Source organism: Halichoerus grypus, chromosome 2 (assembly GCF_964656455.1).
Source record: "Halichoerus grypus chromosome 2, mHalGry1.hap1.1, whole genome shotgun sequence".
Lineage (NCBI taxonomy): Eukaryota > Metazoa > Chordata > Mammalia > Carnivora > Phocidae > Halichoerus > Halichoerus grypus.
The window spans coordinates 206074992-206090489 of NC_135713.1; the positions used below are offsets into that span (position 1 = coordinate 206074992).

General features: G+C 49.5%; 1 protein-coding gene and 1 non-coding gene across 6 annotated transcripts in view; both read right to left on the reverse strand.

Annotated features, from left to right (window-relative positions):
* Positions 1 to 15498, reverse strand: part of CYTH1 (cytohesin 1) — a 77966-nt gene that overhangs the window by 10732 nt on the left and 51736 nt on the right. For 4 of the 5 annotated variants that reach the window (XM_036069594.2, XM_036069592.2, XM_078066203.1 and 1 more), the window contains exons 2-9: positions 9598 to 9680; positions 8191 to 8255; positions 6617 to 6683; positions 6200 to 6318; positions 5830 to 5910; positions 4615 to 4727; positions 3519 to 3667; positions 3002 to 3114 (exon numbers count right to left, since the gene is read on the reverse strand). In XM_036069594.2, the coding sequence (XP_035925487.1) occupies positions 3002 to 3114; positions 3519 to 3667; positions 4615 to 4727; positions 5830 to 5910; positions 6200 to 6318; positions 6617 to 6683; positions 8191 to 8255; positions 9598 to 9680 (790 nt within the window). The remainder of the gene's footprint in view (positions 1 to 3001; positions 3115 to 3518; positions 3668 to 4614; positions 4728 to 5829; positions 5911 to 6199; positions 6319 to 6616; positions 6684 to 8190; positions 8256 to 9597; positions 9681 to 15498) is intronic. The other variant, XM_036069593.2, reaches the window with a different exon arrangement.
* Positions 1531 to 1630, reverse strand: LOC118521212 (U6 spliceosomal RNA). Its single transcript, XR_004910044.1, has one exon. It is a non-coding gene; the product is annotated as a U6 spliceosomal RNA (small nuclear RNA).

The window sequence follows — 15498 nt, forward strand, 5'->3', positions numbered from 1 at the left end:
GGGCACTGGGGCTCTTCTCTGCGTGCAGCTCTCTGCTCAGGTAACGCAGCAGCACACGCCTGAGGAGCTCCTCCTCCAGGAACACATAACCCCCAAATCAGCAAATGGACAGGAGATACCAACAACATAACTAAGAGGCCAATTTTGGGTTTTTAACAATATTCACTGAAAAAGAGGAGGGAGAAAAACAAAACAGAACATGGAATACGGAGCTGAGGTCGTAACGCCCTCCCCTAATACCTAGGACTTCCGGGGCAGGCTTTTGGTCTTTGTCTTTTTTTTTCCTCCCAAACTTGGCATCCTTTGAGTTTAGGAGATGCCACTTCCCCGCTTCATGCAAAGGCAAAGGTCCCAAGCTGTCCCATTTACTTCTTGTCCTGGCGTGCTTTCTGATCAGGGCATATTAGAAGCACGTGGCGCTGGGAAGTCAGACCCTCCTTCTCTTCCTCCTCTTCAGAAATTACTGTAATTCACAGGTGTGGTCAATTTGAATGCAACACACACAGATTATGCCTGGCCAATCTTTCCAAGAGAAAATTCAGTGAATACTTTCTCTGTTTTTATAAACCCACTCTTAGTATGTTTTCTTGCGTTACCGCATTCAGTGAAGTTTAAATTACCCCACGGCCTGGTGCCTAGCTGTCTGATGCACTACGCACTAGTCCTAAAGGGAAAACATGGACCCCTGAGCCTGACCAGTTCCCTAGGGACTGTACGATAAGTTAGAAGCAGCAGTAACACTACCACCAGCAATTAAAAAACAAAATAACCAAAAATAACAAAATAAGAAAATGCTGCAGCAAGTACAGTGGCCTTGGCAGAGCGAGCGAGCAGGTTGGGGGGATTACATACCTCCTGGAGTTTGGGGCAAGGAAAAGGAGAGCCAAAATCATGGAAACATACAAATGAGGGAGAAAAGAAAATTAAAACAAAGAAATTAAACCAAACTCCTTAATCTTAAAGTGCAATGTATTAGTCATTCACATCTGCCCTGGGGAAGCCAAACATAAAATCACTAAGCGGGGCAAACGCCACTGTATGGCATGTGAATGGGGGAGCCCGTTTCACCTGCCACACACCACCCGGTGAAGGCGGGCTCTGCGGCACTCCCGAAAACCTGGCCCCAAATATGCTGCAGATCCATGCTCACAAAGCTAATGTTTATTGGTCTATCCAGAATCCAGAGCTAAGAGAGGAAAATTTGGGGGAAAATTTAATGTCTTTCTGCAGATGGTTGTCAGTTTTTAAGGTGTGTGTAAGAATGCACACACATATTCCCATGAATACATACGTACATATGTGTGCACACAAGAATACACATTCTTACGGCTATATGCATACACGGACATACACACACAACTGCAGATGGCCGGAAGCCTGCCTTCTACAGCACGTAAGTACACAGGGGTGATCCTAAGTGGCTACGATGAAAACACAGTATGAAGAGTTAGGGGTTTGGAGGAGCTTTAGAAAAGGTAATGCAATGACCTAAAAACAAGTCCCACATTTTGTTAATTTTTTTTTCCTTTTAAAAATATGGGATGCCTCATGAATTTACATGTCATCCTGGTACGAGAGCCAAGATAATCTCTGCACTGTTCTAATTTTAGCATCTGGGCTGTCAAAGCTAACATTCAGCATTAGCATTTAAACAAATTTCACTGGAGGGGAAGTAAATCTAAACTTGGATGTACTTTTTGAATTTCCAGTGGTTTTGCTTTCAGCTCGATCCACCTGGCAGGAAAGGTGCGGGGCAGGCTGGCTGGCTCTGGGGTTAACAACTTTAGAACCTTCACTTCAAGGATTCTACTGGCTTAAAGGCCTGAGAAACGTTGACCAACTCAAGAGCTAAGTCAAAACTCCCATTGGGGAAGTGGGGCTTTAAGGAGAATTCATGAATTAAGTCATTATATAGAAACACGAGGACTTGGGATATGCTTTTTAAAGGACATATAAATCCTACTGCTACCTGAACTCATCAGAAATTAAAACAGACTCCACTTGAGCTCTTCCCAGAGGTTTCAGTCATCGCCAAGAGAGGAATGACTTCTAATTTCACCAGGCCTAGTAACCGAAATGGTAGAGGGGGGTCGTTCTAATGAGCACCTCCTGGTGATGAGGGAAGCCCCACGCATCAAAGGCCGAGGCCGAAGAAAACAGAGGAATGCATCCTCTCAGGGCCAAGAAAGTGCTCATTATGTCCAGGGGCTCTCTCAGTGTTCTGGAACAATTAATGAAATAATCACATCCGGGCACAAATGTCACGAAAACCCTACTTTTCCTCTTGGTTACTCTATCACCTCCAGGCATGACCACAAATCTCAGCAACATAACCTCACTTTTGGCCGAGGGAAGAGGAATATTTTTAAAAATTTTTTCTGAATAAACAAAATTATTAAAGTGGCTGATCTGGATTGGAAAGGAGGTTGGGGGGGCGGGGGGGGGAACCACTGCCCAAGAATGAGTAAGAGCGCTGTGGGTCGCATTGCAGCCAAGGGCTCAGGTTTGCCATGCATTCTGCCTGTGGGGAGCCAGATGCAGCAGGAAGTGATGATGCACTGGGGTGCGGGAGGCGGGAGCACCAGATACAAATCTGTGTGATGGGAAGTAGAGAGATGGACACGGCTGGCCGCCCTCCCCGGGACGAAGAGGGCAGAGAAAGGAAAGGGACCAGGTTCTCCGGGAACTGCCTTGAAACAAAACCTGGCCAATCAATTCCAGAGTAAAAATGTGGAGCGCAAACCCCTGGGAGCAGTATTTATGCAGAGCGAATCTGTACCCATCACCATCTCTATATCCCAAGGGGGCACTGACTGTGCATTCATTTCCTCTCCGGAGATGGATCTCGTCAGAACGCTAGCAGTTCATACCAAAGTCTCTCCATAGTGCCTCCTGTAACCAACCCCCGCTCTCCCACAGTGCATGTACGTGCGAGCGCACGCACACATCCTTTCTTTCTCAGTTTCTGTGCCAGGAGCCCTAACCCAGAGTGCGTTACTTACCAAGTTTCAATAGCCAGCCTTCCCGGTCTGGGTTGAAGAAAGTGTGAGTGAGGTCATTCCCATCATCTTCTGGGATTTTAAAGGGTTCGTTTTTTATGCTCTCATACAGATTCTGGGATAAAAGATGACATTGCATGTCTCTGGTTCTAGAAATATCTCTTCTCCCCCCGCTTTCTCCTCATTCATTCAATAAGCAACGGTTACGTGCCATGCATTTGTGAGGCACTGGGAACAGAAGAACATGACCAGTTCTGCCTTCAGGCAGCTCTCAGAGACAAAATAAATAAGGCACCTAATGGATAATTAAGAAAGAAAAGAAAGCAGCCTGACTTGCACTCATGCTTTTAGTTTCAGACTTATAAGCCACTTTCCCCTCCTGATTGCCTCGCTGGGCCTCACTACCCATTTCTTAATGGAAGTCACACAATTAAATGAGTTTTATGAGCAGACACTCGGTGGAGCATATGTGTCTCTCCTGTCCCGAGTTTACCATCTCCTGGCTTAGAGCGAGCTCACCCGGAGCAGCTCCTCGGGCAGGTCTCCCCCATCGTTGATGCCGCGATTCATGGCGATGAACCTCTCCACAGTGGGCTTATCTTTGACATTGGGGTTGTGCAGGCTGGTGTTCAACATGATGATGGCAAACGAGAGGACGTAACAAGTGTCTAAAGAGAAAAGCAGAAAGAGGATCAGAAACATCCCCCCGGAAGGACCAAGAAACATCTGATGAAATCAAGACGAAAAGCCATGCTCTCAAAAGAAGGAGACAAATCCACAGGTCTGGATGCCCTCCAAATGAAAGCTATATACTGCAAACTAAAAAGAGCAAGGCACAAAGAAGTGCATCAAGTGTTCAAGACTTAAGGCTGATTATATTTCAGATTGCAAAAGGAGACCACATACACCCACACCTCAATCTGAAAAACAACACAATGTATAAAATAGAAAATACAAAATACCTATAATCCCACTACCTGGTAACAACTTACTTTGCTTTATTACACAAATGTGCGGCACATCACAAATGTAGCTCACAGATGCATATTCTTAACAAAATTGGAATCAAAACAGATACACATTTTTGAATCCTGCTTTTCTGATGACCTTATCAGCATTTTTCCCATGTCAATAAAGCCTCTTTTTAAACACATAATTTTTATTTTTTAAATTCTTTCATAAAATTGGAGTATGGCAAACACACAAGTGTGTGCGCGTGCACGTAGACTCAAGAATATTGTAGGTCACTCCGCGCTCCCCACTGTAAATGTGCTCACCACCCGTCACCACGCAGCATGATTACAGTATTACTGACTGCACTTCCTAAGCTGTATTTACCAAACTTCCACTTACAAGACAAGTGAGCCACAGAGACGAAGAACATGACTTTTAATAGGTGCACATTGCCTATGTCTCAGCTACTCCAACTTACATTCCCACCCCCTTATTCCTACTCCCTGGACTTCTGGAACATTCCCAACTTTTTACTATCATAGCTACCATTTAACTCAATGTTCTTGGCATGAACCTAGGCCCTGTTGTCTTGGAAACTACCTAGTGCCTAGAAAGACTCGTGTGAAAGGCCGGCCGTCAGCGGGGCATGCGGCTGCCCTACCTGTGGACTGGAACACCCCAATATTACACTGGCAATAGCGCTGGGCAAACGCCTCCATCATCCGGTCAATCTTCTGGGCCTCCCCCGGCAGCCGGAAGCTCCACAGGAACTGCCTAAGTGGGGAGGACAGGTGTGTCATGGGGCTGGGGCTTGAAGGCACCGCTCACTTCTCCGGGAACGGGTGCTATGCTTCCATGGATTTTAATACAAAAGGGCAAAAGGGGACCCACTGGCATGGGGCTTCTTCTCCCGCAGCTCTGAGCAGGTGTAAGCTTATAGCTCTACATCACGGTTCTCTTAGTCAAAGGTAAAGTATTTAAGAAAACATGAAAAATTAAGATTTTCCTGTATAAGAGAATGGTTCTCCTCCTCAGATGAATACACAAGACTGAAATAGAAATAGTGCTCAGGTTAATGAGCTCCCATCTCCGGAAAACAAGATCAGGTGGCAGAAAAAGAGAAAATTTTTCTATCAGAATATTCACAACTGATCCCTTTAAGTCAAAGAGAGACCCATGGCCAGTAGGTCTCACTGTGCTTTACTTCCATCTACCCAAACAGCAACACAAAAGCTGATGCTGTTGACACCCCTAGCAGCGAGGTCACCGAGGAGCAGTGTCTCAAAAGATTTAGTAAAATGAGGGCACCTGGATGGTTCAGTCAGTTGGGCATCTTGGTTTTGGCGCACGGGTCACAAGATGGAGTCCCACCCAGGGCTCCAGCTCAGTGCAGAGTCTGCTTGGGATTCTCATTCCCGCTCCCACCGCCCCTCCCCTGCCTCTGCACGTGTGTGTGCATGAGTGTGCACTCTCTCTCTCAAATAAATAAATCTTTAAAAAAAAAGATTTAATAAAAAATGAAAATTTACTCTCCTTCTGAGATGAAGTGAACAGCTACTGACTTCCTATTCTAGGGCAGGGGATTAAAGGGCCTTCTAAACTGAAAATTAGAAAAAATTTCAAAATGTAAACATTCACCAATTTCCCAATGAACTTTCCCAAATGAAATACATGAAGAAGAGTTTTGCAAAATTTGCCTTCAGGACGCGGTGTCATTCTGTTCTCTTTAACCATCCAACCCTCTTGGTCACAGGCTCTTCAGGATGTCCAGCAGAGCCCCCAAAATATCCTTTCACCAAAACGCCACACAGGACAGACGCAGCCTCAGAGACTGGCCTCTCCCACCTTCCAGGGTGCCCTCCCCAAATGCACTCACCGTAGCGCCTGGACAAGGTTAAGGTCAGTGAACTCATGTAACTCCACAAATGCATGAAGAACCTGGATATTAAACTCGTCTCTAGCAGGAAAAACAAAAGATGGGGGAGGGGAGCAGAAGTCAGACGCCGAGCCTGAGAATCCAAGCCGTCCAGCCCCAGCCACGATCTTTCCCCGCTGGGTCCCGCGGTCCCGCCGCCTCCACACCCAGTGAGGAAGAAGCCCACGTCCCTCTGTCCCCATGCCTCCGTAACACCAGCCACTGTTCCCCTGCACTCAGCCGCTTCAGGACAGAGCTCTCTTCAGGGACGGGGAGCATGCTGGCACTCCTGACCAAGCCGCTTTGCCACCAGCGTCCCCCTAGGCCTTACCTCTCCCCCAGGTAGTCACCAATGGCGGTTTTGTTGAGGCCTTCCCCTTTGTACAAGAACTGGGCAATGTCCTCACAAGTATTCTTCAGCAGGTCATTCTCTATTAAGAACTGTATCCCCTAGAAGACACAACAAGGATGCCATTGACACTCACCCTGGAAACCTCTAGGAAGGAGGGGAAAGGGCAGAGGAAGGACGGGTGTGGGAATCTAGACACACAGGAGTATCTAATAAATACTTGGCGACGGACATGCAGGGTCAGGGGAGTCCCAGCTGGGGAGCCGGGGCTGAGGACGTGACAATGGGACGTGTGCTCTACGGAAGGGCTGGAGCTGTGACGGACAGCACCGGGCTCTAGCTGAGCCCGCAGCCACCCCATCTTAGAGCCGAGGACTCCGGCAGCACCCTCTTGCTCACCTTTTTAGGGTCCATGTTAAACTTCTTCCTGCCCATGGCTACCTGTTTGTTCCTCTGCATGTTTTTCCTGAAAAGCAACCAACACAGCCATGTCAGTCCTCCAGGCAGTTGGGAGGCTGGGAGAGACGAATGTCATTCCCACCTGCACCCACTGACTTGTAGGGGGTCTCGAAAGCACTATCAGGAGAGCGCGGGAATACTTAGCCTACGTGTGGAAGGTCAGCTGAAATCCTAACCCCAGCCCCACATCCATTTGTTCCTTCTACCCCAGGGCTTTTCTTTTAACATGATTTTTTTAAAAACTTTATCCAGGTATCATGTACGTATCACACAATAGACCCATTTTAATGGTACATCTGAACGATTTTTAGTAAGCTTACGAAGTTGTGCAGCCATCACCATGACCGGGTTTAGAACACTTTTAGCACCCAGCGAGGGTGTGCTGTGTGAGCGACAGGCTGCCCTCCCTGTGCCCGCCAGCCAGCATGCCAGTGGCCTGCAGGTGGGGCTACGCAACTCGAGAAGGTCGTAAGTGCTGCCGGCACATGACGAGAAGGATGCCGGCTCACTGACACCACGGACCCCAGGCCCACTCTTAGTTCTGGGCTGTCTTCTTATCACCGAGTTGCATGTGCTCTTTACCTAGATATTCTGGATACCAGCCCTTTTTCAGACACACTACTGCAAATGCTTCTCCTTGTCTGTGGCTCACCTGTTTCTTTTCATAGTATCTTTAAGAGCAGAAGTTTTAAATTCTGATAAACTCCAATGTAACCATTGCTTTAAAGCTACAATTTTTTTAAGTGTAAAGTTAAGAAAGCTATAATCCCAAACTGACAATAGAAAGCCTGGAAGTGATGAGCTGGCCATTTTCGGTAGACCGCGCGGCTTCACTAATCTCTAATGGCACCGCCCACACCCACTTAAAATAACAAACTCAAATGGTCTTAGGAAGCCAGACTGGGGACTTAGGCTTAGAAAAATACAGACATGTAGTGAGTTAGAAACAGCCCAGTTAGTGCATTAAGTACTTAGAAAACGGTCTGGGAACCCCATTCAAAACTAAACTCTGGAGGTCGCTGATGCTTCATGGCGGTACCCTGCGAACAGTCCCCGTCACGTTGCACTATAATGCCAAGTCCATGCTCTGCTCCCAAGCGTCGGGGAGGTACGAGCAAGCCCCCAGGGGCACCCAGACACAGCTGGGCGCTCCAGCCTTCCAAACTGGTGCGAGCAGCATTAAGCTCTTCCTTGACACGAAGGAAAAGCACGAACCACAACGCAAACACAGTGGATAGCAGAGGGAAGAAACACCAGTTCACACAGTCATTTAAGGGCTGTTTCAGGTTTGGGGGGCCTTCGGAGTTCTCTGGTTCAACATCTGCAATAATGTGAGAGGCCCTCACCTGCTGGAGCCCCTGCACTGAAGGGGGGAGGACAGAAAACATGGTGACGTGTGTGCTTGCTAGGGACCGAGGACAGAAAGTGCTCCCTCCGTTCACAGGCCGCAAGCACAGGCCGGTGCTTGGCGAGGTCGCAGCCGCACCACCCAGCAGCCGGCTGGACGGACTCACCTTTCCTCTGTGGACCCGAGGTTTTCAATTTCATTAGCCACCTCTGCTATCTCATCCTTGAGCCTCTACAAAACAAGACAGTCCAGAATTACCAGGAGGGGCCGAAGCAAGGGAGAGGAGCCCCTCTAACAGCTCCCATAACTCCCTCCATCCAAAAACAAGATAAAATAAACCAAAATCAAATAAAATAAGACAAATCAGAAAAAAAAAATCTTTAACGTTCGGAAAATTCATTTATTCAACAAATATTTATTGGGCTCCTACCAGATAGTACACGTTCCAGGGAATCCACAGGTGAAAAAGATAGCTCCTGACTTCAAGGAGTTTACTGTCTAGGGAAGCTTATAATCACAGACACTATGTAAAATACGTATTTTCCCACTGAAAGGTGGCTGCCTCGATCGGTCGGTCAGAGCATCTCGGCAGCCTGCGAAGCGAGTGTGCTTGAAGAGTCGGGATGAATGACCCACACACCCAGCCCGCCAGGCCAGAGGCGCTTGGGCTGGGCCAACACTGCCCCCCAGCGGCGGGCATCGGGAACATCCAACCCAAGCTCCTGCCTCCCCCACCACACAGGTGTGGCAGACCCTCCGAATGGACAGTCCCTGTGAAGGGGGTTTGAGTGAAGAACTGCTAAGATTTCCTAGCATTTACCAGTGAAATAGGAATCAAAGAATTAGTGCAAATGATCAAATTATGCTGAAGCCAATACTGGAGCAAGTCTTTCCACACTCTGCAGCTTTGGGGTTCCAGGGTATGTCCCCTCCCTCACCTCCCCACCCCCAAGCTCCCAAATGTTTTACGAAGAATTCTACAAGAATAACATCTGCTGCCCCAAGGGTAAAATAATCCAACCAATGGCTTCTATGACTTATGTCCTACAAGGCTTTGCAGTTCCGCAAAGGATCTTAGAAACACTGATGAAACAGCACTCGCTGGTGAAGCATCTCGTAGGAACAGGGCCTCATTTAACCCTGACAGCAACCTATCAACAGGTGCTTTCATTCTTATCTCACAGCTGAAGAAGCTGAAGTTCAAAGAATCCTTTTATCTGAGATCGCTCCTCTGGGAAGAGGCAGAGCCAGGACCGGACGTGGGTCTAGCTTAACCCGAAGTCCGCGTTCCAAGCACCTGAGCCCTCACCCATGCCCCACTCGGCAGTGAGAAGCCCGCTTGGGAGTCAGCGGGCCTAGGGTCACCTCGTTCTGACAAGTGACCAGCTGGGTGAGGGCTTCACAAACCAGCTAACCTCAGCTTCCCTCTTCCCACCAGTGAAACCAAGGTGACTGTCAGGAAGTACACCCTGCTCAGAGCTGGGCTGGGCTCAACTCAGAAGATGTCACGAGGAGACTCTTTGTAGAACAGGACACCTGTCACACCGCACGCGTCACCGCTGTGACCTCCTACCTGAATGTCGGCCAGGAGCTCCTGCTTTCTCCGCCGGATGTTCTCCAGTTCCTGACGCTCCTCTACAGTCAGGTCACTGGGAACTACAAGAAAGGAGGGAAAAGTTACTAAGAAAGCTTTATCTCACCAAAAATAAACAGACTCCAGAGACCACAAAAGGACAAGGATGCCATGGAAGAAAGCAGAAGCCCATTTTGGAAATGGGGACAGCTCTGGCCCCCATTCTCCCTCAGCTTCACCAAAGGAAGAAAGCACCCTGCTCACAGAGAAAAGCTCGCTGAAGGAGCACTTGCCATGGAAACTAGAGAAAAGGCAGCCTGAGGTCAGATGAGGCTGGCCAGGGATAAGAGGGCACTGTCAGCCGAGCCCCGGCCATCTTCAGCCCTGACAGCGGGGACACTTCAGGCCCCCGGTGAGCCCGTGTCTCGCGGCCTCAGCCCCCTCACTGGACCCCCGCCCCTGACCGGAACCACTTCCACGACTCCCTGAAGTGGGGAGGGGGTGGTACTTGCAAAACAACGTGAACACTTTTGTGCCATTTCTGGAGGGGGAGGGGACAGACTAGACACGTACAGAGAAAAAAATCTAGAAGGATATACCCCAACTGAGCGCTCAGCTCTGGGGACTGGGTTATGGAGACTCTGCTCTCTGCTTTACACGCTTCTGACTATGCTTTCATGAGCTCTCATCTTGAGAACAGAGTCACTGAGCTCCCACGAGACACGTCCCCCTCCGAGGCTGCACCTCCTCACCTACAGGAACAGGGGCTTGGGACAACAGCCCCCTCAGAGGACCCTTCTGAACGTGCTGGGCAAAGCCACGCGGTCAGAGGGGAACACAAGCACTCGCGTCCGGAAAACCCGGGCTCACATCCTGGCTCCAACCCGCCACACCCCACGTAGGGGCGCCTTACATACGTCAGCCCGTCCGGGCCCCGTGTCATCGGCGGTAAAGGAGGCACACACCACCGCGGGCTGCCGAACGGTCGGGGTCCACCAGAGAAGGTGCCTCAGAGCCCGCCTGGGGCTTCACGGGAGCTGCAAACTGTTGGCTCCTGTTTCCTTCTGGGCAAAAGCAAAAGCAAAAGGCACCGGTCTGGCCGGACGGAAGGGGCAGCACAAGGATGCTTCTAGACTCGGCAGGGGCCTGCGTGAGTTAGAACCGCACCGTGTGATACGGTGCCCACTAAGCACCTGAAACGTCACTAAGCCAGACTGAGGTGGACTATATGTATAAAATACACGCCAGACTTTATACGAAAAGGTAAAATATCTCCTTAATAATACTTTATATTGATTACACATTGAACTCATTACTTGATAAATAAAATATACTATTTTAATTGATCTCACGTGGGCTACGAGAAAGTAACGCTGCATTTTGTGGCTCAGACTACATTTCTACTGGACAGCATGGACCTGGAACAACAGCTCTGCTTGAAAGCGCAGGACCCACAACTCTCTTTCTGTGACACTGAGACTTTACTGCATTCAGAAACCAGTTACTTTCGCCAAATATTTCATAAAAATCATGGAAGACAACAACAGGGTAGAAACAACAGACAATGATGTCCACAGCACAGGTAAATCACCTCCATTAGATAAGCTGGCTTTTTTTTTTTAAGTAGGCTGCACCCCCAGCATGGAGCCCAATGCAGGGCTGGAAGCCACAACCCTGAGATCCAGACCTGAGCCGAGACCAAGAGTTGGACACTCAACCGACTAAGCCACCCAGGTGCCCCTAACTTTTCTTTTTTTTACCCAGCGTTCCCCTGACCCTTCTCTAGAAAACTGTCTTTTAAACTTCCCCAAGATGCACTAAAAAATGCATTTGCTATCACGACCCGATCTTCTCCATATACAACAGTACCAGAAACGTACCTTCTTCATGTGACAGCCCCTGACATTTTCTATAATTTTACCCTTCGTTTTCTTCCCAGTGGCTGTGAAATGTCCCAGCCTAACTAAGGCTCTGAGTCCTACAGTAGGGAAGCACCATCATCAGAGGCTGGAGGGTTCCGGCGGACGACGGAAAGCCAGCCCAGGTCACCTTCTGAGAGTGACCTCGCCGCATCCCTGGGAACTCCGAGGGAACGCTCACCAGGGCTGCCTGAACCCCTGGGCCAGTGACAAGTCAGCTCTAGTTAGAGCGAACGCCACTCTGAGAAACAACACAGACTCCATTCTTGAGAAAAGCACACACACTTAAAGGAGTTTATTCCAGTTTTTCTGGATTTCACAGAGCAGATTTTCTAGTCCATGAAGACTAGAAGATCCCTTTAAGAAATAATTTCCTCAGGTTCTAGGAGACAAATATTCATTCTAACATAACATGGTTTTGAAAATTTGAGGCAAAAGTTCATTTTTAATAGCTGTTCCATGGGGGAGAATAACCAGGCTGTGCTTGTGAAGCTTAACCAGATCAACGCGTCCCTACCCAAGCGGAGGCGAGACTAAGGCCCTCGGAATGAGGGTGATGAAAAACAGACCCAGCATGTAGAAAATTTACATCTCAAGACTTGCTGTGTGCCCCGAGACACCAATGTTTCTCATTCCAGATTGGGAAATCTCTGTGGTTGCTTTCTTTTGAGAACCTCAGCACCCACCCAGTCCGGGTTAGCATTCACACATGACCATTCTTCGAGAAGGTCACAATCTAGTTTCTGTGTTACAAATTCAGAACTGCAGCCGATCCTCTACCTGCCAAGATACTATTTTAGAAACAGTAAAGGAACTTTTTAAAAGCTATAAACCTACAACATCGAAAAGTCCAGGGAGAGGACCCACTGGCAGAAGAGATTTCAACTAACTTCTGGGACAGAGAGAGCAGAGTGCTAACTCCTCCTTCTGGAAGGCAAACTCTGCGGGCGCAGGGCCCTGGGGTGCCCATCACGGCCGTGTCTGCAGAGCCCGGCACAGTGCCTGACACAGCACAGGCTGTGAATGTCTGTGCCCTCGGCCTAACAAAACAACTGAGCGGGCAGCCGAGCCGGGAGACCTGGTACTGCCCTTACAGCAAAGTCAGTTCACACCCAGCCAGATGAAAGCAGAGCCTCGCTACACACGAGGCCCGCCCCACACACGGAGCTCCCATTTAACCTACTGTCCACTGCGTCTTTCTTACACCCACAGAGATGGCAGAACCTACAGGCCAGATGAGAACCAGCAAGGCAGGGAACAGAAAACCCACCCTGGAGCAGAACAAAAGAAAACTTCGAAAGAACAGAACACTCTGGAAAAGGGACAGTTAAACAATACACTCCTGGAAATTAAGCCTATTTTTGTCCCTCAGCCTCCCCCTATCAAAAAGGGGTTAAAAGATAAAGGTGGGGCACCTGCAGAATAAAGAGCAAAAAAGGCCTGAAGACAGAAGCAGAAATGGACTCACTCAGGAAAACAGCCATCGTAAAAACTCAGAAGTTGGAGGATTCAAGATGATCCTAAAGCCTCCATGAGCAGGAAGAGAAAGGAGGCGGCGGTGTAACAGTGGACTGGGAGACAGAGGAGGGGCTTTCGAGGGTCTAAATAAAAATGACTTCGACCCTAGAATTAATTCGCAGTCACTGTGGAGGACAAAACAGAATCACTGCAGGCACGGGAGGACTCAAAGTTTAGCTCGTTCAGGAGCAGGAAGATGCGCGCACAAGGACGGGGAAGGAGCAGCCTCGGGAGCCGGAGGAGAGCACACACGCTCTTGCGCGTGGACAGGAAGCCGCCCGGCCGCCCGCAAGCAGCTCATCCCAGAGAAGGAATGGGAAGACAACGGGGAAGTATTTATAATATGCGGAGGCACCCTGGGGCCTTCTCTCGACAGAGTAAAGAGGATCACTGCAAACAGAGCAACAACTGAAGGGCATCATGAGCCAGCCACAGCCGGCAGCGTTCGGGGGAGGCGAGAGAGCAGAGTGCACTGGTCAGTGCTGGGAACGGCTCCCGAGAGAGCTCCAGGCTGAGCAGCAAGGACATCCTGTGGGTGCTGCGCATGCTTGTCAACTTCTAGAGTCAACCTGCAGACGCAGCATGAAGGCTACTCTCAATCACGCCTTACCGATGGTGAAGGCCAGAGCCAGGGAGCAAACAGAAAGGCGGGGGGTGGGGGGTGTCCCCACGGCACCTGCTTACAAAAGCAGGGACAGAGGTAAAAGATCAACGAACAAGAAAACGAAGTTGTAAATATGTGTATGGAAGTTCCGAAAGTGAAAACAAAGGAACAAAAAACTGATAAACCATCAAAAATGGACAGCGAGAGTGTGAAGAGGAGAATGACGTGACGTGGAAGAGGTCAAGAGACCATCTCCAACTTGATAAAATCATCAGTGGGATGAGAATGTTAATATGCACTTGGCAGCATCTACCAGAAGATAAAAGCCAGAAAAAGTTAATTACTAGCGGTTGCTTCTGGGGAATGGGTCTGGGAATAGAGAGATGGGTCCTTTGAATACTTGCTTTAAAAAAAATACACGTAGGTACTACTGCATTTTTAAAAAAGATTTTATTTATTTATTTGAAAGACAGAGAGTGCGCACAAGAGAGCCTGAGGTGGGGCCGGGCAGAGGGAGAGGGAGAAGCAGGGAGCCCAGGACGCCAGGATCAGGCCCTGAGCCATCCACGTGCCAGTAGTACTGCACTTCTAAAATGAAAAATAAAAATGTTCATCTGTGGTTCCTAGAAAAGACAGGCCTTCTACGTCCTGGTGGTCAGAAGGGGGCAGCGGCTGGCTAATTTGCAGTGAGAATAAACAAGACGTGTATTCACAAAGGCTTCGATGCAGTCTCCTGACATTAACCACAGCATCTCTAAACCCCCGCTGCATTCCACCCTTAGCCACCTTAAATCAGGGCGCTGCTTGCCTTAGGGTTCAGCAAACCATCTGAGAACTTCTTTTAAAGACGGGCAGGTTTCCATCTCATCTTTCTAGAGTTCTTCCCTGAGACCAGGAAAAATCCAGCACCCTAACACACATACCTCCCGCGCTTAAACTCATGGAGGTAAGGTCACCTCATCACTTCAAGCCCTCACTCGCACTGCCCAGGAGGAAAGTAAATGCCATGGAGAAAATGCTTCACTTAACAGCAGAAAGAATCAAAACCGTGGCTGGAGAGGGAGAGGGGTGAGCGACCCCCAGGATCCCAGGATCGGGCAGGCCGCGGCCGGGGCAGGAAGGGAGGCACAGCTGCGCGCACCCCCCACTCCCCGCGTGCCTGGAAAGCAGCCTGGGCCCCAGGAAGGGCACGTACTAGTGCCGTGGCTTTCGCTCGAAGCCATGAGGGTTAAACTGGAGAAGCTCGGCTGATGGGCCAGATGGCAGAGAAACAAACAACTCCCCCCTCCCCCGGCTGCCACGCGCTGCAGCCACGCTTCTGTGCCAGGAAGCCGCCTAGGCCCCCTTCTCCCGAAAAGAATGGCAACCAGGGAGGCAGCAGCCCAAGCACAAAAGATGGGGAGCAGAGCGCCTGGGGGTCTAGAGGCCTCGGGAATTCTCTCCTGCAAAGGTTAATTTATAAGGTGTCCCCCTTCCAGCAAGGGGGCCAGTCCAGTCCCTCCCCAGTCCCTTGCAGGGGTTCCAGTTCAAGGGGGGGGGATTAGAGTGCGGACAAGGGACCATTGTGCTCAGCTGTGAATAGAAAAGCCACACAAGGGAAGCTTCCATTTATTTCTTTATTTAAATGTTGCTCTGCAGATTTTACCAGTCGGCAGAAGCCCAGAGCTGAAATGTGCTCCATCCAGCACATACAAAGGAGGACTGTCTTAAAGGGACAGCTCCCATAAACAAGCACATGGCGGCAATCGCGCTCCGCTCAGCTGCTCCCCCTTCGGCCGCTCCCCCCCCACTCAGCAGCCAGGAGCAGGTGCCCAGCGATCCGCCATGAAGTTCAATCGAAAAAGCAGTTCTTCTGAGAGC